At 43.6% G+C, this 26,574-nt stretch overlaps 1 protein-coding gene across 5 annotated transcripts in view; it reads left to right on the plus strand.

Annotated features, from left to right (window-relative positions):
* Window positions 1-26,574, plus strand: part of EPHA5 (EPH receptor A5) — a 193,939-nt gene that overhangs the window by 159,364 nt on the left and 8,001 nt on the right. For 3 of the 5 annotated variants that reach the window (XM_040063610.2, XM_040063611.2, XM_040063613.2), the window contains 8 exons: window positions 8,752-8,819; window positions 10,170-10,295; window positions 11,324-11,509; window positions 15,073-15,134; window positions 15,916-16,125; window positions 17,925-18,074; window positions 22,597-22,790; window positions 25,757-25,912. In XM_040063610.2, coding sequence (XP_039919544.1) covers window positions 8,752-8,819; window positions 10,170-10,295; window positions 11,324-11,509; window positions 15,073-15,134; window positions 15,916-16,125; window positions 17,925-18,074; window positions 22,597-22,790; window positions 25,757-25,912 — 1,152 coding nt within the window. Of the gene's footprint in view, window positions 1-2,123; window positions 2,190-7,091; window positions 7,116-8,751; window positions 8,820-10,169; window positions 10,296-11,323; window positions 11,510-15,072; window positions 15,135-15,915; window positions 16,126-17,924; window positions 18,075-22,596; window positions 22,791-25,756; window positions 25,913-26,574 lie in introns of all 5 variants that reach the window. The other 2 variants (XM_058420826.1, XM_058420827.1) reach the window with 1 other exon arrangement.

Genomic DNA, 26,574 nt, shown 5'->3' on the forward strand with positions numbered 1-26,574 from the left:
GCTTTCAGCTCCTCAGTTTCTAGTCTAAGAAAGCCTTGCAGGAAATGAGAAGGTGGGAACTGGGCCCCTTCTAGAAGCCATCAGGCACCCCAGTCTGATGGCCACAAGGCGCATGATGGCTTTGTTTGAGTTTAACATTGGCCTTATTTGCCTCAGGATTTTTATATTTTGAAGTTTATTTGCCAAATCAAGCCATCCTTTTAACACAAGTAGTAAAAAATTTTCCTTTATCCTGGCTGTTCAGACCAATTGGTAAGTTCACTTACCTATCCAAGTGCTCCTTGGACCAGAAAGTGAATTTTATTGTCTGCTGATCCAGTTTAGTTTGTTTCTAAGTACTTTAGATTTCCTCTAATGCTAAACCTCAGAGCATTTTGACCATAAGTGCACAGCTGATGGGTTTTTAGGAGCAAGACTACACTGAAGTACATTTCTCTTGCATCTGAACATTTTTTTTTACTCCGTATAAAGAGAGTGAGATCTGAAGTGCACTGGATTCAGTGCAGGGAACTGATTTCATCTCAGAGCAGCCCTGTTGCTGATGAGGTCTCAAAGAATTTTTCTTTTTTCAGGGAAACATTGAGCTCTTTTCATTTTAAGGAAGTGGTTTCTTTTCAGGCTAATTGAACATTTGTTTGGAAAGCTTTGACTTTGCATGCTGGGTACTGTGGAGGTGTGGAGAGGTCTGGTGGCAGCAGCCATTAGAAAATGCCTGGGGGAAAAGGGCCTCCTTGCTGAAACATAAGCCAAACTGGTCTTCTGGAGATACACCAGTTCCCTGCCCTCAAATCCTGCAAGGTTAAAAGAAGAAAATGGCAAAATTGACTCAAGATATATATAGTGCTTGGGTTCCCTTTGTGTGCCTTTGAGTTTTGGATTTCTGGTGTTAACTTGGTGTTAACTTGGATCTGTGGAGTGGTTTAGTGAAGGCTGATCTGCTCCCATATTAGTATGACTGAAAAAGCTGGGGCATTATGAAAATAGAAAATATTGTTAATTATAGTTAGAGATATTGGCATTGCTGTTTAGAAAATGTTAGCAAGTTGTTTTGCTGACGCAAAAGGAGCTTAGAAGACATTCTTCACCAGTTTTAATTTAAGTAAGCACATAATCCAGTGTATAATTCTGTAAATCATTGCATGCCTGAAGTTATTTTGCATCATAATTTAAGGCAATGCAGTTGCAGAATGTTAATTTTGTCTCAATAAACTATTCTAATGTATTTAGGCATTGTAAGTCGTAGCGTATGAAAATCTGACGTGCACAGGATTTTTTTCAAGAATGGCTTGTGATGACTGAGGAGAAATGAAGAGATCTTCAGCTGACATTAACTGGAGTACACCTGCACCACTGGGCTCCTGCTTGTACTGAAGTCCTTCCTATTGTTTCTTCTGCACTATGTTCTTTTCCGGGATGAACTGTCTTAATAGATTTGATAACAGAAAAATTGTCTGTGCAAGTTCTCTGACAAGGATAAAGGGCAATTACTGAGGTGCAGCCAGCACTGGGTTGACAACTGATGCTGGGCAAACCCATTGTCTGATTAAAGTAATGGCTGAGCAGCCTTCAAAGGCAAGCTGTGGGTGCATGGAGTGCCTTTCTGCTCACCATATTTTGAGTTTATTGAAGCTCTCACAAGGTCCTGCTTCTGCAGATACCTAACATGTGCAAAGCTTCAGTGATACGAGGAGATGCAGAAAGGGCTCTGTGAGTACATGCATAAGGGTCTGCAAAGGCAGGGCTCATATTCATCCAGTGCTTTTCCTTTTTTAAAGGCAATTGTAATTGTACCACATACACACTTGTGGAAAAAACATCACTTTGCCTGCGTCAAGGCAGGTGCTTAAGTTTAAGCACATGGGTGGCCTCACTAATCCTGATGGTGGTACTCCAGTACAGGAAGCACGTTGCTTCACAGCACCAGGATCTAGACACTCTCCCCAAGGCATGTTTCACCAACAACAGCATATGCCATGAAATTTTTTGCAGCCCAGGGTGTTCAGGTCCAAATAATAATTGCAATAAGGAGAAAGAAATACATATAAAAATGTTGTGAATGTATTTGCACCTTGCCAGGGCGGTGGGATTATTCCTTATCCTGGGCCTTTTTGTTTGCTTTTCAGTTGCTGCGATCATGGCTGTGGGTGGGCTTCTTCTCTGCGTGCTGTTGCCTATCCGAGCCTAACATGGTCAGTGTTCCCACCCGTGCTGGCTCCTACTTCGTGTCCTCCGTCCGTGTTTTCTGTGCACAGTCTGCCTCTCCCTTCCTTTCTTGTATTGGCCTGGAAATCACTTTCTCATCTGATCTCTGTACCCAGCTTGTCTATCTCAACAACTGGAAATAGCGTGACCTGAAGCAGAGTGTATCTTCAGCAAGAGCAGGGATCTCAGGGGCAAAAACCCGCTGTGTTATGTCATGATCAGTGCAGACACTGCAGCAGCAGGTGTCTAATTAAACACCATGTATGCTGGATACCCATCAAGTTCTGCTTCTTATCATCCAAAGGGGCCGGGGGAGGTAACGTGCCCCCAGAGGAGGCAGGGGGTAGGCGGGAGCAGAAAGGTGTTTAGTGGCACGAGACATGCATGTCGGTGGAATGAAGCGTATGTCATGGACATACATGTCAGTGTGTGACACACACAGCAATGACATGGTGCTGCTTGCCCACGATATGCTCCAGCAGCATTGGACATATCTCTGAGGTGCGTGTCCATGCTGCATGCTGTCCTGTTCTGCCACCATCTGGGCTGCCTCACCACTCTCGGCTCTCTTGTACTCTCCCCTCTTTTCTAACTAGTCAAAGGAGGGGTGATTTTAGTTTCTGTTGCTTTGACTGGATGCAAGTTGAGTTGCTTCCCAAAGAAGAGTCAACTAATATTTGTGTGGGCAGAGATCTTCCTAAGGCTCCTCAGAGATGCATGTAAAACCACCATCCCCATCAGACAGCTGCTTGAGACCACAGAACTTCTGAGACATCCCACGTGCATTGTTAAGCTGGGAAGTTTTCTCAGCGCAGCTGGTGAGAGATGTGGCAACCTTCTGTGTTTTCTGGGAGATGCTGAGGCTTTGCATGGTGGTAGTTGGGTCATGGTGCAGTCCCTTGCTGTGAGGCACAGCAGATGCTAAGGTGGACCATTTTGGGGTCCTCTGGTGCTGTATTTTTATTTTGATAGAGGAGGAGTTTGGGTTTGGGTTTTGGTTTTTCCTGCTGGTAGAGTATTTTTCACTTGTTTTTCTGTGAGAGCAGATTTAGCGAGTAAGGATGCTCAGCTCAAAGTGTGTGCCTGTAAAAAGTTGTTTTGCTGTATGGACCACAGTTTTGGCAATGATAGCTCTGAAGGAAAATCTTACAGTACTTCTGTTGTCTGTCATGCCTATGGCACCCATGCACTAGCAGTCCCACGCTGCAAGGCATGCTTCAAATGTCCTCAGCAAGGCCCCCAGCTGGAGCATGACAGCAATGGAAAACAGTTCTCAGAGAAGACCAGGATTGCACTGGATGGCTGTGAAGAAGAGACGCGCAAGGAAAACTTGGCTGACCTGGAAAACACCCTCTGCAGGTTTCCTCCTAGGGTGCAGGGAGACTAATGTGGCAGCAGGCTGGGAAGGGGAAATGGGAAAAGTTACTTCAAGGCACAGACACCATTGGCTGTGCTATGAGAAGGCACGACAACCTCTTTAGAGAGATTTATGGAAATCACTTCAGAGGGAGCTTCCTGCAAGAGGGGAAAACGGTATCTTGTTTAAATTATTTTTAATTGTTCTGGCGGTGATTTAGGGAAGCAGGGAGTCATTCAGCACAAAGGCAGGCGAAGACTAAAGGCTAAAAATACCACTGCTGGATTTGTGAAGCTTCCTTTGTAAGGCATCCAAGTTAATCAGAGGTCAAAGACAGGGTCACACAGTGTAGAGAGGGACAGCAGTGCTGGGAAAGCAGCTGAGAAGATTGTGAGCCTGCAGCGCTTTGGAAGGGAATCTGCCCCGTTCCTTCTCAGGCCAGCCATCTCCTGAATCTCTTGAACTGAGCTAAAGGTCTTTGCTTGTCATCACCAGACCTTTTACTGCTCTTTTGATCTTGTGCAAGAGGAAAGTGAACAGAAAAACAGAAAGCAACTTCCAGTAGAGAAGCTGTTCAGTTTACACCAGACCCTTGAGTATTCCCTGGTTTTTTGATACTGAATTTATCCTAGGATTGCAAGCAGCAAAGGCAAATGCTGAACACAGAATAACATCACTAGTGGTAGTCTTTTGCCTCCGGCTCTCAGTATCAGCAGTGTTTATCAAGGAAAAAGCTATTTACTGAACAAGTTATTGTCTCCACACGTGAGCTGAGGCGACAGAATCTTGGCCAGATGGAGAGATCCATGTTTGTTTGCTCCTCTGCATGGAACACGATCCTGCCCTGCAACACGTATGCAGCTTTATTGCTTTAACATCCTGGAACAAATAGTCTGAAATAAGCCCTAACCCCTTGTAAACAACAACCTTGCAATCCTTGCAAACCTCCTGCAAAGTGACAGCTTGAGATGGGTTGGAAGCATTCCTGTAAGTTGATTTATTGTAAAAGACAGGCTTCTGAGTGAAGGTCTCACCCCTGAAAAAAAAAGTGTTTTGTCTCTGTTTCAGAGAAGTGTGTATGCTCCATTTATCTCATATTTCAGAGATTAAATACATGTATAAGTCTCTGCAAGACTGGGATGGGAGATTGCATGCTGCTTCAGGGCACAGCCTGTTCGATGGCACTGACTGCGCCTGGCAAGGTGAAGTCCTTTTCCTCATCAGAGTTGTCTCAATGCTGTCCCCACCTGCATTTCCAGTAATGCCTTGGCCGTGTGCTAAAATGCTTTGGCCTATGCCCGTAAAAAAGTGAAGATTTTTCCACACCAGCACCTAGGGCTTGACATCCAAGGTCCAGGTTCATAGTCTCCTGGGTGTGTCTTGCCTGGGTTATGACCAGAATGGTGGCCCTAGCTGGGGAGATGAAAACTCTTTCCCTTGGGCATTCTGTGGTTTTCAGGGGAATGCCTCGAGTGGCCAAAGGGCCACACACAACTCAGCAAGGGTGTCAAGAAGCACATGGTAGAAACAAAAGATTCTCCATCAGTCCAGGGAGAGCAAGCATCTTTCTGCCTCACTTCGTGAAGGATTTTTCTCTGTGAATTGGCTTCTGTCATGCAAGATAGTGGGCATTGGTTTCCCAGCTGGACTCTTCATCTTTCTACCTGTCCATTTTATATTTTATAAACCTATATAGGGATCATTTTACAACTTCACTTTTATAATCTGCTCCATAAATATTTTATGAGCTGTCTGCCAATCTGCAAGTAGTTTTTAAATAAGACATGATGCCCTAAGAATATTTAAAGTCTCACTTTTCTTTTTACCTCTGATACTTTTATTGAAAAACACACAGCCGTGCAAGGAAGACATCTGCATTCCACATAGAGAAACTGGGACAAACCCACAACAGGAGTAAATGAATTGAGATTCAGGTGTGCTGCTGAATTACGTTAACTCTTTGGCTGAATGTCTCCAGCTCAGTGGGAGATGAAGCGAGTGTCAGGATCTTTATGCTTTTGCCGTGCTTGATGCAGAAAAGATAGGAAATCTATGGTTTGTACAGTGATAATAAACTAGAGAATGAGTCTTCCATCAGAGCTTTTGACTCACAGCTTAGCCAATAAATATTAAGAGCAAGAGCACATGCAGACAAGGATTATTTCACAAACAATTGAGCTCTTTTTTTTCTCCCAAAATATATTACAAAGCCACAATATTTAGATACTTCGATATGCCAGTAAGATTCAAAAAGTGACTCTGGATTGTTAACCTGAAATTGCAGATTTCTATGGGATTTAGTTGGGGAAGAAAGGAGGAAAAAATGCTTGTGTGTGTTATTTAAAGCATGTGAAGGTCAAGCATGGAAAAAGTGTGGTTTGGCCCCAGTCATCGTGGACTCTGGGTAGTTTGAGAAAGTGTGTGAAGGGCACAAGTGATAACAGGTTTTGCAGCAAGCTTTATTAGTGACACCCAACTGTTGCTTGACAGTCACTGTCCACCAGCTGCCATTTCACTTTGATGTGTCTTGTCAAGGCTTGTTTTAACGATGCTTCAGGCGTCCTGGAGCCTGATTTCGTATGCTAATGTAATGTGCTGCTGTATGTGTTACCCATCTCGAGAGAAAGGGGCATCTGCAGCCAACTGGTTTGCATTGGCCCTTGGAGTGCTTCCATGGGCAGTAAAATAGGGACTATTGTGCATCCAGGTGTGCTTGGATCACTGCATTCAGGGGATGGCGTCTTTGTCTCCTCTGTTTTTATGGTCAAGGAATCAGGAGATGCAGGTCAAAGAAAGGATGATGTTAGAAAAGTATTTCTACAGGCAAAGTGCTCCAAACCTGAAGAAGAGATAGGGGCATTTGCTCCAAAAGGCAAAACAGAAGAAGTATTGGATACGTGCATTTGATAGAAGGATGAATTGACATATTTGTGTATTTTTAAAAGGCCAATTGAGTCATATGCCTCCATCCAGAAAAATTAGTTCTGCAGAAAACTGATGTAACTTTGGCAACTTGCAGTAGAAAAAAATGGGGTTGCCAGAAGTGAGACTTGATACTGAGACTCCTCTCTCTATTTAATTAAGGGGAGGTTATACAATGAGGAAGAAGAATCCATTCTCACCAAGGGTTTGTGAACACCAGAATGTGCTTTGAAATGACCCTTACTCCCAGGGTCTCCATTTACACCTAGTGCTTAGGTTTTGAGTTATTTATGCAAGACCTTATCTCAGGAAAAGGCGCTGCTGTTTTTAGAGCAAGGCAATGAGCACCAACATGCAGATAACTGAGCCACGTCTCTGGGCACCTCAGTGCTGTCCTTGTGGAGTTTGCATTCAAAGTGTTATGGTCTCAGCTTGGTTGCTGCTGCTGAAATCATGCCCTGCATGTATAGCCTGGCTGTTGATTAAGTGCAACCTGTTTATCTCCCTGCCTGCTTCCCCAGACTGCCTGCCAGCCTTTCCTTGTCTTCTTGATCTGTTCCCCTGTGCCTGCACAACCTTTTCAATCTCTTTTTCCTTCATCTCCCTGTAGCACAGGTCTCCCTTTGTCCCCAAGGTAAGCTTCCTCTTTCCCAGAATAACCCCAGAAGCTCATGTTGCCTTTCCCTTCCTCAATGGTCGAGCATCCAGCTCTGCTGAGTCCAGCTCAATGGTGGGGTCTCATTCTGTCCGGGCTTTTGTCTGTATTGTGATCATTTCACAAACCCAGTGCCAGAATCCTGTAGCCAAAAGGCTACTTGGCCCCTTGCATCTGGGCAGACAGCAGTTCCCTGTAATGGGACTTCATGCTGAGGGCATGTTTCATGCAGATGCCTGTTACTGACTCCTCCTAACTGCAGTTTTGTTCCTGCTAATTATATGCTCCTCCTTGCTGTGAGTGTTACTGGAGTGCTCACGTGACCCTAGCTCAAAAATCACAGAAGCAAAGAAAGAGAGGTTTCTCAGCTTTAAGTGGCTTCTTAGTGGCCTGAGGCTTTCTTCGAGGTGTGCCAGCTTGTGATTCCACTGCATGCTGGCTAGCTTGCAGGTGTCTGTTCCAGGTTTTTCATTCTACCAAGCAGTGCCCTTCAGTCTCATGTTCATGTGGTTTGCTGTAAGGATGATCCAGTTCCCATATCCAGTTATGTTATCAGGTTCTTGGAAAGAAGGGCATATGTGTGTGCATCCTACATACCTCATCCCATATTTTTAAATGTGTGTGTGTGTGTATAGCAATTTTTCTTGCCCATGCAGTTATCCTGGGGCTTCCATGTGGTTGTCTAAGTGAACCAGATCTCAGAAATGCCACCAAAGCAGACAGTTAATGTTAATGCAAAACTCATCACCTGGAAAACCAATGAGAAGAATGAAGAGTGAGGGAAGAGCAGCTGAAAACTAATAGGAGGTGCCCTGGGAGAGATGCAGCTTCCATATGACTGTGGTTGCAACTCCATGCTAGTATTCAGCACTATCCTTGCACGGTCTGGCACTAAGGTGGGAGCAGGATAGGTCAGGCAGCTTGTATTTTTCCATCTTTTTTCTGTTGGGCAGAGGGGATTCCATGAATGGCAGCTCCCCTGTTGAGAGGGGATGTGCATGAAATGCTTTACAGAGCCAGCAATATGTAGGAGACACCTGAAGGCAGTGAGGCAACAAGTTTGGTTTTGTTTTGTTTTGTTTTAAGCCATTATTTTGCATGTGTATAAGATGTTAATATTTACACAAGACCATTTTCTAAAATACCATGATTTAAAGTTCTGTGCAAATGCACAGTGGACGAATGGGAGCATGCAAGACATACAACACAGTGCCTGCAAAAGCTTTGCAGTCCAGGAGATTTTGTTTCTGCAATTCTAATGTTTCATCCCATTCCCCTTTCATTGTCCTTCCTGTTCCTGCTTTCTTTTCCTCTTAATAATAGCTGTATTAAATGTCAGGTAGAGTGGAGTTGTTCAGAAGCATCTGTGGGATTTGGAAACACAAGTCCAATTGAAAATCCATGGGCCTTGAGCCCTAAATCCCGTTAGGGAAATTGCAACTAGTTTGATGAGCTAAAACAGGGACAGCAGCAGCAGAGCCGCTAGAGAGGTTGGGCTCATCACTGCTCTGGGTGATTTTTTTGCATTGTATGATTCAAGGTAAAGAATGGAGTTCTGCCATACCAGAGACAAAAATACTCTTCTGTTGTGTTTTTTTGGCTTTTTTTTCCCCAGGCGATGTGGCTATAGCAAGGCGAAGCAAGATCCAGAAGAAGAAAAGATGCATTTTCATAATGGCCACAGTGAGTAAAGAGCAAACATACGTATGTGGTTTTGGCTTTCTGTGGTAATGAGAAATTCAACTGAGAGGTGGTTTTCTGGGAAAAAAAAAAAAAAAATCTGGTTTTGCTGGTAATTCACAAAATAATTGTTTGTACAGTAGGTTCCCACCTGCCCCTGCTGCAGGCCCCACAGAGAACTGAAGATTTGAACAGTCCTTATATGTGCTAAGCTATTCACACCTGTTATGTTTGCACCAGATCTTTCTTTGAGCCATTTTGGTTTGTTCCTCTGTTTTTGCTGTATGAACCAAGATGCTAGTAATTTTTTCTGCTCAGCACATTTTTGTGGTCTGGGTGCATCGGTCCAAAATACCTGTTTGAAACCTTTGCTTCCACCCAGCCAGCTGTGAGGACCAAGCCCACTGCTGCTCTTCAGCTTGGATGCTTCTGCAGAGGTGTGAGGAATAACACCTATTTCCTGTACCTAGGAAGCTTTCAGAAATGCTGTGTTAATGCCCTTGTATAGAAAACCCCTCTGTGGTGATGCTAGAAAGTAAATCTTGTGGTTGCTATCCTTCATCAAGAGCTGAGGGATCTGGGGATGAGTAGCAGTGAGGTGCCTTTTGGGGTGGAAAAGGCAAACACATTGTGAGCAAAAGTCAAATTTCCATTAGTGCTATGTAATGAAGCCAGCAGGAAGCAAATCAATTAAGAGCCACAATGTAATGTAGCAGTCTCATTAGACTGATGAGCAATTCTTCATGTGAGTAGCCTTAATGATTGTCAAAACAAACTTATAATATGGATAATGAAAATACTTTTTCGCCTCTCAAGTCCAGGAGAAAAAGCTAGCTATTGATTATATTTATACTGATACAACCCACAGGCTTTGTACTGCAAATATGCAGTTCTTTCAAATCTCAGTAACTTTGTCTGAAATAATGTGGGCGATTGATTTGCTGATGTGTGACTGGTAGGGCATAATTTATTTCAGCTCTCCATCAAACCCCATCCATCCAGCTTGCTTTGCAATTTACTCTGGTAACATTTTGTTTTTTGTACTTTTCTTCCTGGTGTTCCTCTCTGGTTCCAGAAAGGGATTCTTTTCTATCAGACACTGGACTAATCCATTACACAGCACCAAAAGGGATTTTTAGCTGCACATCATTCCAGCTGAGCACTGTTTTACTTTTCTAAATATGCTAAAGTTGCACGTATGTCACATATAAACTAAATTTCATTTTTCAGGAATGACACTCATTTTCACCATAGAAATAAATTTCCAGGGGAGCAGAGTGCAAGGGACAGGGGTGTAATGCCCATTTTCCATGGTGTCATGTGCCATTAAATGTGCTTAATTTTTGCTTTCAGTTAAGCTTCCTGGAATGAGGACCTATGTTGACCCCCACACCTACGAGGACCCCAATCAAGCTGTCCACGAGTTTGCTAAGGAAATTGAAGCTTCATGCATAACCATTGAAAGAGTTATTGGAGCTGGTATGGAAATGCATTCCATGACCCTTAGCAACGTGAAGGGTTGGCTTCCTTGACATGAGAGATCTGGGAAGGGCTGTGAAAAATTTGAGCTGTTAGGTACCCTGCAAGTGAAGCTGAGCATGTTCCAGCTGAAGTTTGGGACAGATCTGTCACTGTCTGCAGTTTTGAAATTCAGGAGCTGAACTGAAAATATCAGAAAATGATCACAAATGGTCAGTTGAGCTATTTCAATGGATGTTAAGAGAAAGGAGTCATTTTAGTTTCACATATTTTTTTACCATTTGAACCCTTTTATCCCCCATCATTAAGGTCAGTCTTGAAGCAAAAATTAAAAATAAGAGGTCATCTGGGACATTAAAAAAGCACAAGCCAAAGTCTAGAGCTTTAAACTTCTTTGGTTAAAAGAAGAAACTCCCATTTTGTTTCCATAAAGCTTTTTGTTTAGACTTGCATCCAACCTTAGGAGTATTTTCTAACCTCTGTAATTGTGGGTTTCGATGTAATTTAGTGCTTACCAGAAAAAAAAAAAAAAATCCATTTAGGTTACTTTTTGGGAAAGGTAGAAATAAAATTGTGAAGAGTTTATAGTCTTTAAAAATATATGTTACTGTGAAAGGCTGACAGCTTTCCATCTACGTAACTTACCAAAGGAAGGTTAAGAAGCAAGTGGTTTGAGTTTTACAGCTATCCACGCAGGATAGTGGTATAGGATATGACAGGACCCTTTCATATAGTAGACAAAAGAATGAAATGAGAAAAAAACCCAACGGAATATAAAGCACAGCTCTTTAAATATAGGAAAATTACATTTTTACTCAAAGTTTTCTTGTGCTTATGAATCACTTGGCTTGTGGTATAGTGGCTGTTTGAGAGTCATCACTGCGATGTTCAGCAGTCCATATCCATGGATGCAGGGCAGCCCTTTGTGCTTTTCATCAGCCAAGGCTGTGCTGCATCCTGTAGACAGAGGCGCATCACGTGTTCCCTCAATGTGGTGCGATCCCATTCTTCCTCTTTTTCTTCTGAAGGTGAATTTGGGGAAGTCTGCAGTGGGAGGCTGAAGCTGCAGGGAAAGCGTGAGTTTCCAGTGGCTATCAAAACCCTGAAGGTGGGCTACACAGAGAAACAGAGAAGAGATTTCTTGGGAGAGGCAAGCATCATGGGGCAGTTTGACCACCCCAACATCATCCACCTGGAAGGCGTCGTCACAAAAAGTAGGTACAACTTGCTGTGGGCTGCTCTCTTTGAGCTCTGGCTGTTGGGAGGGTTGGTTAGCAGAGAAAGACCTAGGTGATGCCTGTTCTGAATGCACTTTTCATAATTTCTCCAAAACAAGTTTTGCTTTCCAGAAGCAGGGAAGTAGAACGGGGCTGTCGGTGAAGATGACAGGAATGTATAAAACCACAATTAAAGCAAGCTCCCTCTGGGACATCCACTAGAGATGCCCCTGATAATAGTTGCCCATGATGCTGGTGTATGGGGGGTGATTGAGGGCATCCCAGCACGAGAGTTACTGAGGTCTGACTGCTCAATTAGCAAAACAATCCTCTGTAATTTTTCCAGCCCAATTCTTCTCCAAATTACTGTATGCACTAAAGATAAGGGCAGGAAAAGGGACAGCACATCAAAACATGCCCAGGGCAAGACTCTTGGTGCTGTGCTGAGGTTGTGGAAACTGTGTAGAGCTGTTGTTATCCATCCATTTTAGAGCCTTGAATGATCTACTTTATACCAAAGACTATTTTGTTGAAAATAACTACTTCTTTATTTTAAGATGTGTTTTAAGTAAATAAGCACCAGTGCCTCACAGGTGTGAATGGCTGTCTCCCCTCTTGTCTTCTTGCTTGGCAATGTCAGAGTTTGCTTAGCTGCTGCTGTTCAGATGGTGGCATTCAGGGCCATGCGGCTGCTCTCAGTACCATTTGTCATTCCTCAGAGGAAGTGTCTCCAGCATTAGTTCTTTTTCTAGGGCTGCACTGGACAACATACAGAGGCTCTAGCTGTGTGTCCTTGTAACTTCCACAAAATCAATGATGTTTTGTAATCAATGGCCTTTTCTTGCATTTTTCCTTGAAATTGCCTTTCGTAAAAATTTTAAGAAAAAATAACCAAAAATGGATTTCTCGCAAAGTTTTAGTAAATACCAAAACCTCTTGGGGATGCCCTGTGTAAGAGCTCCGATTTCTAGCCCGGCAGAGATGTGGAATATTGGGCAGGGAGCGAGTGATAATTCAGCCAGGAAAGCTGCTACTCGCATGGGCCTGAGTCTTTCTGGCTGCTGGGGCCTCAGGGGATGGTTGGAAATCCCACTTTTAGTGACACTGTGCCTCCCTAGCAAGCTGCCTTTTATATAAAGTGGAGGTCTGCTCTGGAGGCTGTGGAAACACAGGGAGCTCTGCTTCTAAACTGGACTTGGAGCAACTCGAGTTTGGGTTCAGGGGGATATATGCACCCAGAGAGTCTCATAGCTCAGTAAATGTTTGTTTACTGCACTCAAAAATTTTTTCCAGCAGACATCTGTAGCATCTTCATAGGTTTTTCCTTTTCTTTTGCATGGATCAAAATAACCTTTATGAATCACTAAGTATTTTGCTCTCTCAAAGTATTTAACTTCTTTTCCACTTCAGTATCTCAGTCATTGGCCTTTTGTAGAATCAGATCTTTAGGGTAAAATGTCTTTGCTGCATCATGATTTACTTTGGAAGTAAATTAAGTTAAATTGAATCAGGACATTTTTAATTCTTAATGAGAATATCATTGTATTTAACTAATATAGTTCAAATGCACACCTTAGTTAATTCGGACTAATCATTGTCCCTTTGCAGATAAACCCTCAGCTATTTCTGCTTTACGAAGGTAGTGACAGTTTTCATTTGCATCCCATTTGGTTGCACTGATGGTATGCACATTGCATTAATGTGCACACCACTGACATGAGTGCCATCCACATATATTTTATGACCATGTAATGCCAGCAGGAGGAAGCCCTGGTGACACACAATCAGCCCAGGACTTTGGAAGGACTGATGTTTACTTTTTATTTACTTTGTTGAAAGTTATCTGTTTGTGTCCTTATTTCCATGCTCTTAGATATGGGGTTAATTTATTCCATGATTGCTGCCAACCTGCAGCAGTCAGATAATGAAACAGAAGTGCCAGAAATGTTACTCTTTTTTTTCCTCTGATGGCGTCCAAAGGCAGGAGTCTGGAGGAGGTCCCCCAGGGCGGTGGCATAACAAGACACCATTCTCACCGCGACACTGCCTTGAAGTGTCAGAGATAAGGGACCCCATGCTAAAGTTGGGTGTTTAGCTTTTAAAAACAAAACAAAAGAAATTAACATTTGAGATATCCCTGTAGTTTTCTTCCCTGCAAAGCCACTGACATGTTTGCCTTCCAAAGGCAATGGCCCCTCAAGATCTCTCCTCCCTCCTACGTTCAGCCTGTGCTGTCCGTAGACAGGTGGCTGTCATCCTTAAAGATGGGCCCCATTGTTTCATTTGGGATTCAGCAATATTTTTCACGGTCCCAAGGAGCATTTCTCATACCAAAAGTAATATCTGGGGCAAGTTTCAAGCTTGGGCAACAGCTGGGAGTGTAACTTAAAAGAATTGAAGCAGCACAGGTCCTTCATGCTGCAAAGGTAGTGTTTGCACAGCAATGAGTATTTTGATTGACAAGTTCACAATTACCTTTGTTATGTATGTAATTAAGCAGTAAATTAGGCAAAATAGTTAAGGTAATCTAAAATGGTGAAATTAAGATCTATCTAAATGGTGGGACATGTGCTGATTTTTAGTATTTACCTTCATGTGCATGTTATGACACATGGCAGCTCTCGATCATTTCTACAAAAGACATTTATAATGCACTTTACAAATAACTGACAGGTCCTCTTTTGTCTGTGCTTTGTGCTAGCTAATGGAAATTGATTTAAATAAAAAATAATTTACATGTTCTTATAAGATTTCATTGAATTTACAAGGGCTGGAGCACACCACATTAATTATTGCTACGCAATTGTGGCAAGCTAGCGAGAAATTAGATATAAAAACTGAGCAAAAACTATATATAATTACCATTAAAATGACTCAAGCATGAAAATTAATCAAACAGATTTGGAAAAACATTATTATTCCTGTCAACAATAGGAGGCCAGGTCTTTTGTTAAGAACTTTTACTTTGATTTCCGCTTGCACTCATTCCACACTTAACGAGCTTTTGTTCTGCAGCGTAAATATTCCTTTTCTTGCTTCCAGATGTGTTTACAAGAGTAGTGACATGGAATTACTTGAATTATGAGGAATGCAATCCCATCCTTTCTTGGTCTTGGTTTTGGTGGCTACCAAGATCATGCTTCAGATCATCCTTGTTGCTCTTGTTGGGCTCCCGTTGTTACTTCAGAGTGTTGAAGCTCGCAGGAAGGGTCCAAAGAGGTTGCTGTGTGCAGTTGCTTTCAGCTTGCTGGCGGAGACAAGAGCAAGGCTGCCTAGGTTCATCTTGCAAAGTCCTCCTCAGTCATCATCTAAACTTTCTAGGGTTTGGTACCCCACCCATAATATGGTATCACTTTTTCATCCCCTCCTCCTCTATTTCCCTACTTTTGTATATATTCTGGGAGCAACTCTTGTCATCCTGCTGGGACAGCAGTATCTTGGTGTCGATTTACTGTTGCACGGCTGTATATCCAGATGCAGACACAATATTAAAATACTTTTTTATTGCTCATGTTTTTTAGATAAATTCCTAACAACTTCATACACTTTATTTTTTCCAGGCAAACCAGTAATGATAGTGACTGAATACATGGAGAATGGCTCTCTGGATACATTTTTAAAGGTATTACTTAGATCCTTTTTCCAGGGGACTTGGTTAAGGTTTGGGCTCTTTGTAGGTGATTAATGTTAGTGAAAATGTTTTCTGGGTGTTGATGCTGTCTGGAGGCCGGAGTAGCTCAGTCGTCTCTTTGATCTGCATTTACTCAGCATTATGAAGGACATGCACACAATGATAGAAACAGCTAAGAATAAATTGGAGGATATTACTTTATTTTAGAAGGCGGTTGACTGCATGGAAGGTATTAACTTATCCTGCAAAATGGTTCAACAGCAGATCCATACTGCAGTATAGCAAATCCCAGACTTGTCAGAGTTTTTCCATAAAATGTATGAGCTAGAGAAAGGAGAGTGGGGGAAGTGGTTAAAGATGCGATGTAGCAACATGGGGAAGAGCCCCTACCTCCTCAAGTATTCACAAACCCTTACAGGTAGGATTTCCATGCAACTTGGTGCCATTCATTTGCCCAACCGAAAAACAGCCCAGCCTGGTGCCCTCATACACGTGTTTACTTCCAGTCACAGTCTCTTTATCAGTCACAGTAGAAGCAGCTCACTCCTTGGTCTCAAGTCAAAAGAACTACATTTTCTTAGCTTTGTCTCTGGAGATCCTAATCTAAACAGTGAAACTTAGAAAAGCTTCATGGTCAGAGCATGAGAGTAATGAATTATTAATTTTCCTGGTTTCCTTCCTTGGAGACTTGCCTTTGCATTTTTATTCATGCACATACAATGCTGAGGGTGCAGAGGCTCTCAACTCATCAAATGTCTCCTTCCTTCTGCAGAAGAATGATGGGCAGTTCACAGTCATCCAGCTGGTGGGGATGCTACGAGGCATTGCGTCAGGAATGAAGTACCTGTCTGACATGGGTTACGTGCACAGAGATCTGGCCGCCAGGAATATCCTCATCAACAGCAACTTGGTCTGCAAAGTGTCAGACTTCGGCCTCTCCAGGGTCCTAGAAGATGACCCTGAAGCAGCATACACAACCAGGGTGAGTTACGGGGATACCAAGATGGTTGAGCCCAAGAGAAATGTATTTCTTGCCACATTTTGGTGTTCAGGCTCTCTAGCAAAGATGTTTCTATGAACCCAGAGCCTCTAAACTCTGCCAGGAGGGTTTGATCAGGTGATAACAGTTAATTGTCACCAGATTAATTTTGCAAATGCCTTTAATTTATAGTGGATATGGCCAACTAACACAGAGCTTAAATAATAACTCTTAAGTTTAATTTGGGTACACAATTCAAATAGCAAACTTTGCAAAGTTGCCATGCTTCCACACTCTATTCTGTCCTCTGGTGAATACCAAAGGGAAGAAAGAGCAATTGCTTTGCTCAGGTACCCATTCTGTGATGTAAGCCACGGTCTTCTGAACAATTTGACCCTTTTAAAACATTGGTTAAGTGTGTAATGAATGCCCATTTGCAAATAATGCACATTGCCCTCAGCGTTACCCAGTTGAGAGTAATTTCTCCCAGCCCAAGAAGGAGCTTCTCCATCATCAGTTCTCCGCCACTGCTCTGCCCACGTGACGCTGGCACCGGAGAGAGGGGGTGGGCAGGACCCAGCCTCAGCAGCACAGACTTGGAGAGAGCCTCCAGTGTTAATGGCAGTGATTGGCACACCTTGGACATGTCTTATTACTGTTTTTCCAAGACTACTGTTTGGTGGGTCTGGAGCTGTCTGGAGTCACGTTCCCAGTTCCTGTGGACATCTTGGAAAGGTCTTTGAGCTTCTGTCAGTCATGGCCCCGTGATGGGCCTCAGTGCACAGCTGGACTGGCACTTCCCTGCAGGCTGAAGGGCTCTTGGCCAGCCCTGCTGCAGCTCCCATGTGCTGCCATGAGCTAATTGGCACTGCTGAGAATGTGGCCCTTCACTTAAGGCATGCGCTGCTGAGCTTGTGAAGTAATTATGGGAAGAAGAGACTTTTTAAAAGTTGCTTTGAAAATGTGTTCCAAATCCTGTCTTTTTCCAATAACAAGCACTGTTAGGGGGCATGCAGGGAGACCTTCCAATATTTAGCTCAACATGGAGAGAAAGGGACTTCACAGTATAATACTTTTTTATATAAATCAAGGGAGACAACTCTTTAAATCCAATGAGAAAAGTATTCCTTAATCCAGATTCTCCTTTCCTTCCCCTTTTCCTTCTCAGAGCTGATTGGAAGTTTGATTTCTAAAATGATAGAAAGGAGAAAAGGAAACAGCAAAGAACATTTGACAGCTGTGGCGTCATTTTCAGTCCCACAGCAGAGGCCAAGCAGGCTGGTCTTTGCACACACGGATTTCTGTGCCTGCTACACAGATCTCTCTGCAGGACCAGGACTGCATTTAAAAAAAAAAAAAAAAAAAAAAAGAAAAAAAAAAAGAAAAAATGGGAATTACTTCTGCAGCAATTTGCATGAAGCCTTTGTTAGATCAAAGTCTTCCTCAGCTTCAGAACTGTCTGTTCCTCCCCAGCTCGCTCTCAGAAATGGAGGAACTGTATTCCCTTACCAACCCGTGCAACATAATTGAGATGTTGATCCTATACATGTCCCAGCATACAAACAACAAACCTTCAGGACAGCCAATTAGTAGGCAGCCTACAAATGCTTATGGGCTGAGATAATGTGGAAAGGGGCCCCATGCTGTCAAACAGATTTACTTTAAAATTCGATGTCTCTTTCCAGAGAGAAAATAACATCCCTTGGTGCTCTGAGAAGAGCTGTTTCAACTTTTTTCTCATGTTCCCTGCCCTCCTCTGCAATCTGTTTTTCAGGGTTTTTCTCCATTTCTTTTCCATTTAGGGAGGGAAGATCCCCATTCGATGGACAGCCCCTGAAGCGATTGCCTTCCGCAAATTCACATCTGCCAGCGACGTCTGGAGCTACGGCATTGTGATGTGGGAGGTGATGTCTTACGGCGAGAGGCCTTACTGGGAAATGACAAACCAAGATGTAAGCATGTGCCAGAGCTGCTGCGTGGTGGGACTTTGAGGGCTCAGCATCCATTCTGCAATCAGAGAGGCAGAATGGGGACAAGAGGAGGAGAGCTGCTGTAAAAATGGCTTTGCTCCCCCATTCCAGACAGAAATGAACCTCCCGTTTGATGCTCTTCTTTTTTTGCAGCAACCCAGAACAGGCTGTGCACAGAGGGAAATGTGTCTGCGTGGAGGCAAGCCTGCTTCCCCCAGCAGAGCACTGAAGCTTCACTAATGCTGTTAGAGCTGGAGCCTGTCCCTCCTCTGCTTAATGACACAGGCCTGCCAGGGGATAGATGCTGATAAACTGGCAGCATTTTAGTTGTGTGTTCAAACCCCTGCTGACACATAAAGCAGAAGCTCAGGAGAGTCATGGTAAGAGCTTTGTTTCCCGGCAGAAAAGCTGGGTGATTTGATCTAGTGACAGCAGTCCACAGAGCTACATCTTGGTTGTTCTTGCATTGCTGATCTCAAGAGAACAGTTTTGCTCCGGTTGTGAACATCTTGTAAGTCTATGCTTGCACTAGCTCTCATTCATTTGTACAGTACCCTTCGAGTTGTGTCCCCTTGCTCTGGGTTCCAGTGCCCCCTTGAGCCTCTGACCTCGAGGCCACCCTCTGAAGCATCTCCAAACAGTGAGATGCCTGGGAATATTCTCTCCCACCTAACTGCAGCTCCAATCCCAGCCTGGGTAAGGATCTCTTGATCCTACTGGAGGGCTGCATTCTACCCTGATCTCACCATCAACATCTGTCCTTGTCTAAGGCTAAAACTATTTTAGCCTGGGGTAACCAGATTTTCTAGGTCACACTTCACAGCTCTGAGAATTATGGTTTGCAAAGGTCTCTGAGAATGCCAGCAAGTCGTGAGGTCAGATTCACCATGGGGCATGTGGGGCAGCCCTGCTACCTGTGGAAATCCTACTGCTGGATGGGTTTCCGCTGGTCACATTATACTTGGCATTTCATCTTTTCTGCTTTTTTGAGCAGCATTCCTATTCCAATGACTGTTCTGCCATTTCACTGGCAGCAAGGGCTCTGGCTGAGCATTCTGCTCTTCCTGCGTTTTGTTAGCGAGCCTTTGCCATCAGTGGATGTTACTGCCTGTCATGCTGAGCTCCTGTCTCATCTCACTTTGAGACCAGGCGTGGAAACGAGCGGTACCTTTGAGATGGTCACGCCAATGCTTCTTGCCAGAGACCCGAGCATGCTGTTTGGCATGAATGCTCCACTGCTCCTGTGTTGCTGAGGCTGTCACTTTTGCAGGAAGTTCAGAAAAGCAGCACGTACCTACACAGGGATTTATCTTAATCAAATACAGGGACTTGCTTCCACCGTCTGTGCAGGGAACACAGCAGTTGAGAGCCAAGCTTTTTCGTTCACACTGAGCACTGTAACTATCTTTAATGCTGATGTGCTGGCATAGCACAGATGTTGTTCAGTAAATGCCAGGCCAAGATTGAGGCTGGTGCCAGTGAAGTAATGTTCTGTGGCCAGGGGAGTCCCTTGTCTGAATCATAAGACTATGAGCGTCCACAGTTTACAGAACTGTTCCAAAAAGCCCAAATGCCTCCGTGTTCTGTGGGGCACAGATTTACCTGGAGTGAAGGCAGAAAACAAAGGAGTAGTGAGATGTTTATGAGCATCAGTTCCTGCTTAGGCTTTGCTTTGTGTAACCTCTGTGTTACTTGCCTCTGCCCTTTGTGCAGATGGTAAGTGCCTGGATGGTGGTGACATAGGAACTTAACCCAGTACTGTGGCACATTTCTCATGCAATTCTTCCTCCTTCAGCTCCTTTAGGCCTCCTCTTCTTTCCCGCCCGGCTTGTGTTGACAGAAGAGTCAGTGGTGTTACGTACAGCATTGGGTTTTGTGCAGAGGAAAAAGGAGTCACATGAATTTTGGATTCTGTTGCACAAGAGTTTCTTGCTGCATGGCTTGTAATTAAAGTACATCATTTTCAAGCACAGCTGATGATGTGCAAAATTATTCTCACTGTGTTACAGATGGCTTGCTTTAAAGGAGGTGAAGTGCAACAGGGCAGGAAATGTTTTAAGGCTACAAATCACATTTTAAAGTCATGCTGATTTCTGGATGGCCCTCTAAAAATATGCTTTGGCTTGACCACAAGATACGGCTTTGATGCAGAAATTATTGAGAGGAATATTGTGGCTTGTGTTGCACAGGTTGATAAGCTAGATAATCATGGTGGTTGATTTTTAGTGTTCAGACTGGTTCTGACTGAGCCTGTGAAAACACCACTGACTGTTGCTTTGGTTTAGTGGAATAGACTGTCCCAAATGGTCCTCTCCTAAACATCCAGTTCAGTCACCCCAATCCATAACTGAATAGTGCTTGTCCAAAAGAGGAAGAGAAACAAAAGTGCCTCCTTAGGTGCAAATTCTAAATCTTCAAGTCTTACAAAGCAGTACACACCAATGAATGAAGCAGCAAATGTCCCATTTTCTTATTTTCTGTTAACTGTGGTGGCTACAAGTGACTCAGTCTTTGTTGTTTTGGGTTTTTTTTGCTCCCCTTACTGCTAGACGCCCGAAGGCACCTTCAGATGCAAGAGTATATTTCATCATCCTAGCTTCTTGCAGTATTTTGATACCATTAATGTTGTATCACCAGGACGAATGACATCCTGTAAATTGAGTTAACGGTATTGATTGTGATGTTACTGCCAGGAATATCCAGCATGCATAACCCCACTGCAGATATAGTTCAGATATTCTGATCTGGTGCCAGATGGTCTGCTCCCTGTCTTGCTACTATTTTCTTTCTGCTACAGCTGGAGGATGACCCATTATTGTTATAAATACAGACATGGAGGACACAGCAAATCACATTCTCCTGGCTGTGCCACACTGAAGCTTTTTCTTTATAGGGCAGCTGCAAATTTGGAATTAGGGGCCAGCTGAAAAGCATGGTGTGAAGAACAGAGGGTATAAATAGCACAGTATGGTGGAGCTGGGAGCAACAGCCAGGCCATCGAAGAGATTACCTTGCAAGTGCAGGCTGGGTGGAGAGTGGTGCAACTGCTCCAACGACAGAAGAAATCTCAGATGGCAACAAAAGGACTGCACGTGTTGTGGCCCAGATCTTCTGATGTGCTTTTTACACTTGGAGGAGATCATAAAAACCTCACCTAACTGCTTCTCTGCTGTGTACATCCTCAGAGAGTTTGAGGTTCCCACTGCTGCTGCTCAGTTGGCCCAGCTCCTTCCTGCGACTCTTACACTTAACAAAAAGCTCTGTGATGGAGGACAGTTTAAAAACAATCCATGCAGTCCTGAGTTTTGAAGCCTTCTCAGATGCAGTGCTAGCGTGACACAGCTCATCCTGTACTACTCATCTAGCAACTAAAAACCAAGACAACTTCCATGCTAACCACAGAGCCTTCTTTTTCAGCACAGGATGTTTTCAAATTGTGAGGCAGTGCCTAGAATGAATGGCATTTGAGGTAGTCTTTGGGGTGGAGAGTGAGGCACATGTGGTTTTCATGTGGACATAGTGAATATCTGCTTCCAGCTCCTTTTCATCAAGGAATCTTGGGAGTGGAGGGTGTGAAGATGGGCTGCCATGACTCCCTTGGCACAGACACAGAACCTTGTGGCTTGAAACATGAGCTGCATTCTCCTGAAAATTGTAATGGTTCAAAACGGGAACTGCTGGGCTTAAAGCCCTGCCACAAATCTGCCCCAAACTGGGGAAAACAAGTTGCCTTCTTCAATTCTGCCCTCATTTCTGCATTTCTGCCTTTCAAGAGGGCAGGCAACACATATGCATGCCACTTGTTTTAGATATAAAACCATAGATGGTTTGTATTTGAAATCAGTGCAACAACTCCCCTGGTTTTAATTTACATACTCTTGGGCTGACATTTTAAATTCCTGGCAGAAATGTGGCCACACTAAGAAACTACTAGACCCAGACAGTATTGAATGATATATGAGATGGTTGTTCTGCCTCTGCCTTGAATCCATCCATCAATTAGCATTCAAAGTCTCTTTTGAAATACAGTCAGACTTTTATTACTGTAATACAAATTTGTGGTCTAGCACATGCTTTTTCATTTTAAAAGAAGCCAACATCTGAATAAACAAAATCACTGCACTCCAAGAAGATGCCAGAAAACCCTGTAGGCTCTTTTTCATGGATTTAGCATAGGCTCCAGGAGTTTCCTGGTATATAACCTGGAGACCACAACAGAGCTTTGAACAAGTGCAACCAGGCAGTCTGGCCCCCTGGTTGCAGTGCCTTGGCCTTCTAGATTCATTTTGCAATGACTGAGAACGAAGTCATTCAACACATCCCATAGAAAATATGAAAGATAGAGGGGCTTATTGAGTTTGCCTCTCGTGTGCAGGGTTGGGGGGTGGCAGGATTTTTTGTGAGCATATTGCTGATCCCAAAAATCAAATTGGCTATGGTAAAGTTAGTTTGTATTTGGGAAAAAGATGAGGGGAAGAAAAGCCTTGCGTTTTGTGTCCTGTAGGTGATTAAAGCCGTGGAGGAAGGTTATCGCCTGCCAAGTCCCATGGACTGCCCCGCTGCTCTCTACCAACTAATGCTCGACTGCTGGCAGAAAGACCGTAACAGCAGGCCCAAGTTTGACGAAATTGTCAGCATGTTGGACAAGCTCATCCGTAACCCGAGCAGCTTGAAGACGTTGGTTAATGCATCAAGCAGGTACAGACTCAGCCCAGAACCATTTCTCAGAGCAAGCTCCTTGTCTGAGTACTCACCCCTAGGGCTGGATTCCCTTTGGTCATTTAGCCCGCGTGTGTTCTTGGGTGAATGTTCCTTCAGCTGTTTTATGTCCAGGGGGGTTGACTCCTATCAACTTTTTCTGTTGCAGTCAGCAGCCAAGTGAGCAATTCACTCACTCTAAATGCAGTGCTGCTACCACAAAGAAAATTACAGTGGTCTGTCTTTCAGAAACAGGGGTTTTGGCAGAGTTTTGTGACAAAACTACCTGTGCTCTACTGAAAGGTTAGAGAAGGCAAGACTTGTGTGCATGAGGTAGATAGTAAATACCGCTCCAATTATCCTGCCTGTTGACTTTATCTTGGTAATACAAACGAAGAGTGTCTCTTGGGGAAGCTCTTAGGATGTGCAAAGCTCATGGATGTCCAGGTACATCCTTCCACAACTATTCCCAGGCATGCTAGCCACCATGGCAAGTTGTGACAGTCTTGGTAACTGCAAGAGGAGGTCTCTGGTACCCAAAGTGCTGTACACAAACCCTTCGCTAAAACCACATTAAGTGAACAGAACAGCCAGTTTGTATTTAAACACGAATCTGAATAGCTACACAGCTACAAGTAAGGTAAACACAATCAAGAAATAAAGCTGCACTTGGGGAAAAAGAGCTAAATAATCTTGGAGAGGCTTTTTCTATTTTCACTGTAAGCACACATTTACTTCTGAGCCATCAGTGTTGCTAATCACACAGTCTCTTGCAAGGTCATAAAGAAATTTTTTATATATATATATATATATATATATATGTGTGTGTGTCTGTGTGTGTACCTGTATTTGTGTATTATTGCTCCTTCACTGATGGCAGTGGAGTTCCCCAGATTAACAGTGGAAGAAGCCTTTCAGAAAAATTTATCCTCAGAGGAGAGACAAAAAAAGGATACCTTGTTTTCTCTAAACAGGAATGAAGGAGATAAGATTAGGTTAGACTGGTGGTATGGGCCAAAACAGATATACTGCTGTGAGCTTATAGTCATTTGTCCCCACACCTTCCAAGTGAGCCTTGCACAGCTGCATGTGGCACATCTCACCTGCTGCAACTGGACATCCCTATGGTGGCTGTCCCTGCACGTGGCATTTCGTGCACTGAAAGAGAAGAACCTGAAATTTCTGTTAATTTTTAAATACGAGATAGATCTGGTTCCTTGGGCTATCTTACATGTACAATTTACCATCTGAAGAAGAAATTCTTCTTATTAGCAATTAGATGTAACACCAGTGCCAGCAAACCTGCAGGAAAAGGTTTATGACAGCATAAAATATGTGAGGTTTGTCTTGTATTTTCAACTCAGAACAGGTATTTTCCAGGCCTGTTATATGGTGTTTCCTGCACTCTTTTATACCAAATTGTTATGCCAGAGGAGGAAAATAGGCAGGAAACCATTTCTTTGAGCTGCTAAGTACTTTGCTGATGTTTTATTCCTTGAATGGGTCCATGCAATTCCAAACCTCTCCTTTTCAGAGCTGCTGTGGATATTTTTGATATAGATGGAGCACCTGAGCAGTCAGGCTTTGGGGCTGTGCTTCTATTCTCATAGATGGCTGTGCCCAGACCATAGTAATTCCAAATGAATCATAATTTCGATATAGAGCAGCTGTAAAGGATTTTTTTATATATGTAATGTGTTCTTTATGGAAATTCTCATTAATGCAAATAAGGGAGGAAGTCACTCTCTACATTACGGTGTGTGCTATGATATCACTAGGTACCTCCTGACATTAGTGATGAAAATCCACTTCTCATTATGATTACTTAGGAGTTTTGAATTTCTCATGTGTATAAAACGTTATGGGAAGCCATTATGTTCTTGGTACTGCAAGTATTCACATTTTATTAGACCCTTCAGCATTGCTATTAAATAAACAAATAATACTAATGTGCTCATAAAATATATGAAGATTACTGAAGTGCTGTAATAATATAATATCCCAGCTCTCCTTCCAGTTGAAAGTCTTTTAAGTGTAATAGCCACCATCAGAGGCTGACCCAGAAAATGTTGGGGTTTTTTTACCTGCGGGGTAATGATCTTTAGACAGGGCTTGTGTTAGCTGTGTGTCCCGTTTTACAAAGCAGGGAACAGGTCTGATTTCTTTCCTGCCTGACCTTGGACAATCCCTCTTTGCTCTCTGCACATCTTTAGTGGGGTGGTGGACCCTGCTTGTGCCAGGTGCTGTATCGGTGCTCCAGCCAGGGAAGGGTTATTACTTGCCTGTTGCTTCTTCCGTGCGTGGCACAGCTGAGCAGGGAGAGATTCCCGTGGCAGGGTCTGGAGTGAGAAGGGTGTGGGAGCAGGAGTGTGCCTCTGAGTGCAGGGCTGGAGCGTGGCTGGAGCATTGCTGCTCTCTGCAGGCTCCTTGGATGCTGCCGGCATCCGAAACTGCCCCCCCGTGACTCTGCAGGAGCAGCCCCCGGACTGATAATGCTCCCTGGACTGTTAACAGCTGCCTGCCATCGATGGCCGCTGCTGGGAAATGTAATTTGGGTTTCAGCTTCCAGGCTCTGCGCTGTCTTAAGTTAATTATGAGCTTTAAAGGTGGAGGAAGACAGCAAAGCAGGAGTCATCAAAGCAAAGACTTTGAAGCAGGAGTGACGGGGGGAGCCTGCTTGTGGCCAAGGAGTAACTGGGATGGATGCCACTCCTCTCCTCTTTCTGCTTGTAGTGAGGACTGGAAATGGCAGGAGCTAACTCAAGAATGGGTGAGGTTGCAGGTAAGTGCTGTGTTTGATACATTGCATATCTGGCCTGCCAGGAGGATTTAGGCTGCAGCAACCACTGAGAATGGACCAAAAGAATCATCTTTACTGAAAAAAAAAAAAATGAAAGTAACTTGACTCATGTTGTGTATATCCCAATACTAATTCTGTTTGCTTCTTTGTTTTTGCTTATCTTTAGAGTGTCAAATCTGTTGGTAGAGCACAGTCCAGTCGGGAGTGGTGCCTACAGGTCCGTGGGTGAGTGGCTGGAAGCCATCAAAATGGGCCGATACACAGAGATCTTCATGGAGAATGGATACAGTTCAATGGATGCAGTGGCTCAGGTGACCCTAGAGTAAGTAGTGTCCAGATCATTTTCACCTCATTTCTTGAAATTGCAATGGGAGGAGGGAGGAGTAAAACAAACCATTCAAAAATATGCAAGGATGAGGCTGCAGAAAAGGAAAACATTGCCCTGTGTTTGCAGTCAGCGGTTTCCCTTATAGCATCTCTCTTTATAACAACTGCAGGCAAGACTAAAATTTACAATCACTACATTGGCAGCCAGTACTTTGCCTCCTTTAATCACAGAAATTAGTGCATGATGCATTGTCAGGCCATCCTCTTGACACAACAGCAGTTGATTATTTGGGGTTACCAACAAAATAAACCTTCTACCCTACTAGTAAATGTATAAGTGCTAGAGTCCCTGCTGAGGCATCCTGGCTTCCCAGCAGATGAGCAAATGTGGTTTCACGGCTGATCTGGATATAACCAAGTGAACAGTGAAGCCCAGTAAGGTGTGGAAATGGTATTTAGCATTAACAGAAATAGATAAGAGCTGATGCCAGTGCAGGAGCATCAGCAACCCACAGCTCTAGAGGACAGGCTTCCTGAATGAGACCCTTTCTTCTGAATGTGCCCATGGTTTTTGCACGTGGTTGTGACTGCATTTGAGGCAACAGCCTTCAAATTACTTGGTAAATGCCTCAGGGCTCCTAATTTGCTATGCTCCAC

The sequence above is a fragment of the Hirundo rustica genome, chromosome 5 (genome assembly GCF_015227805.2).
Source record: "Hirundo rustica isolate bHirRus1 chromosome 5, bHirRus1.pri.v3, whole genome shotgun sequence".
Lineage (NCBI taxonomy): Eukaryota > Metazoa > Chordata > Aves > Passeriformes > Hirundinidae > Hirundo > Hirundo rustica.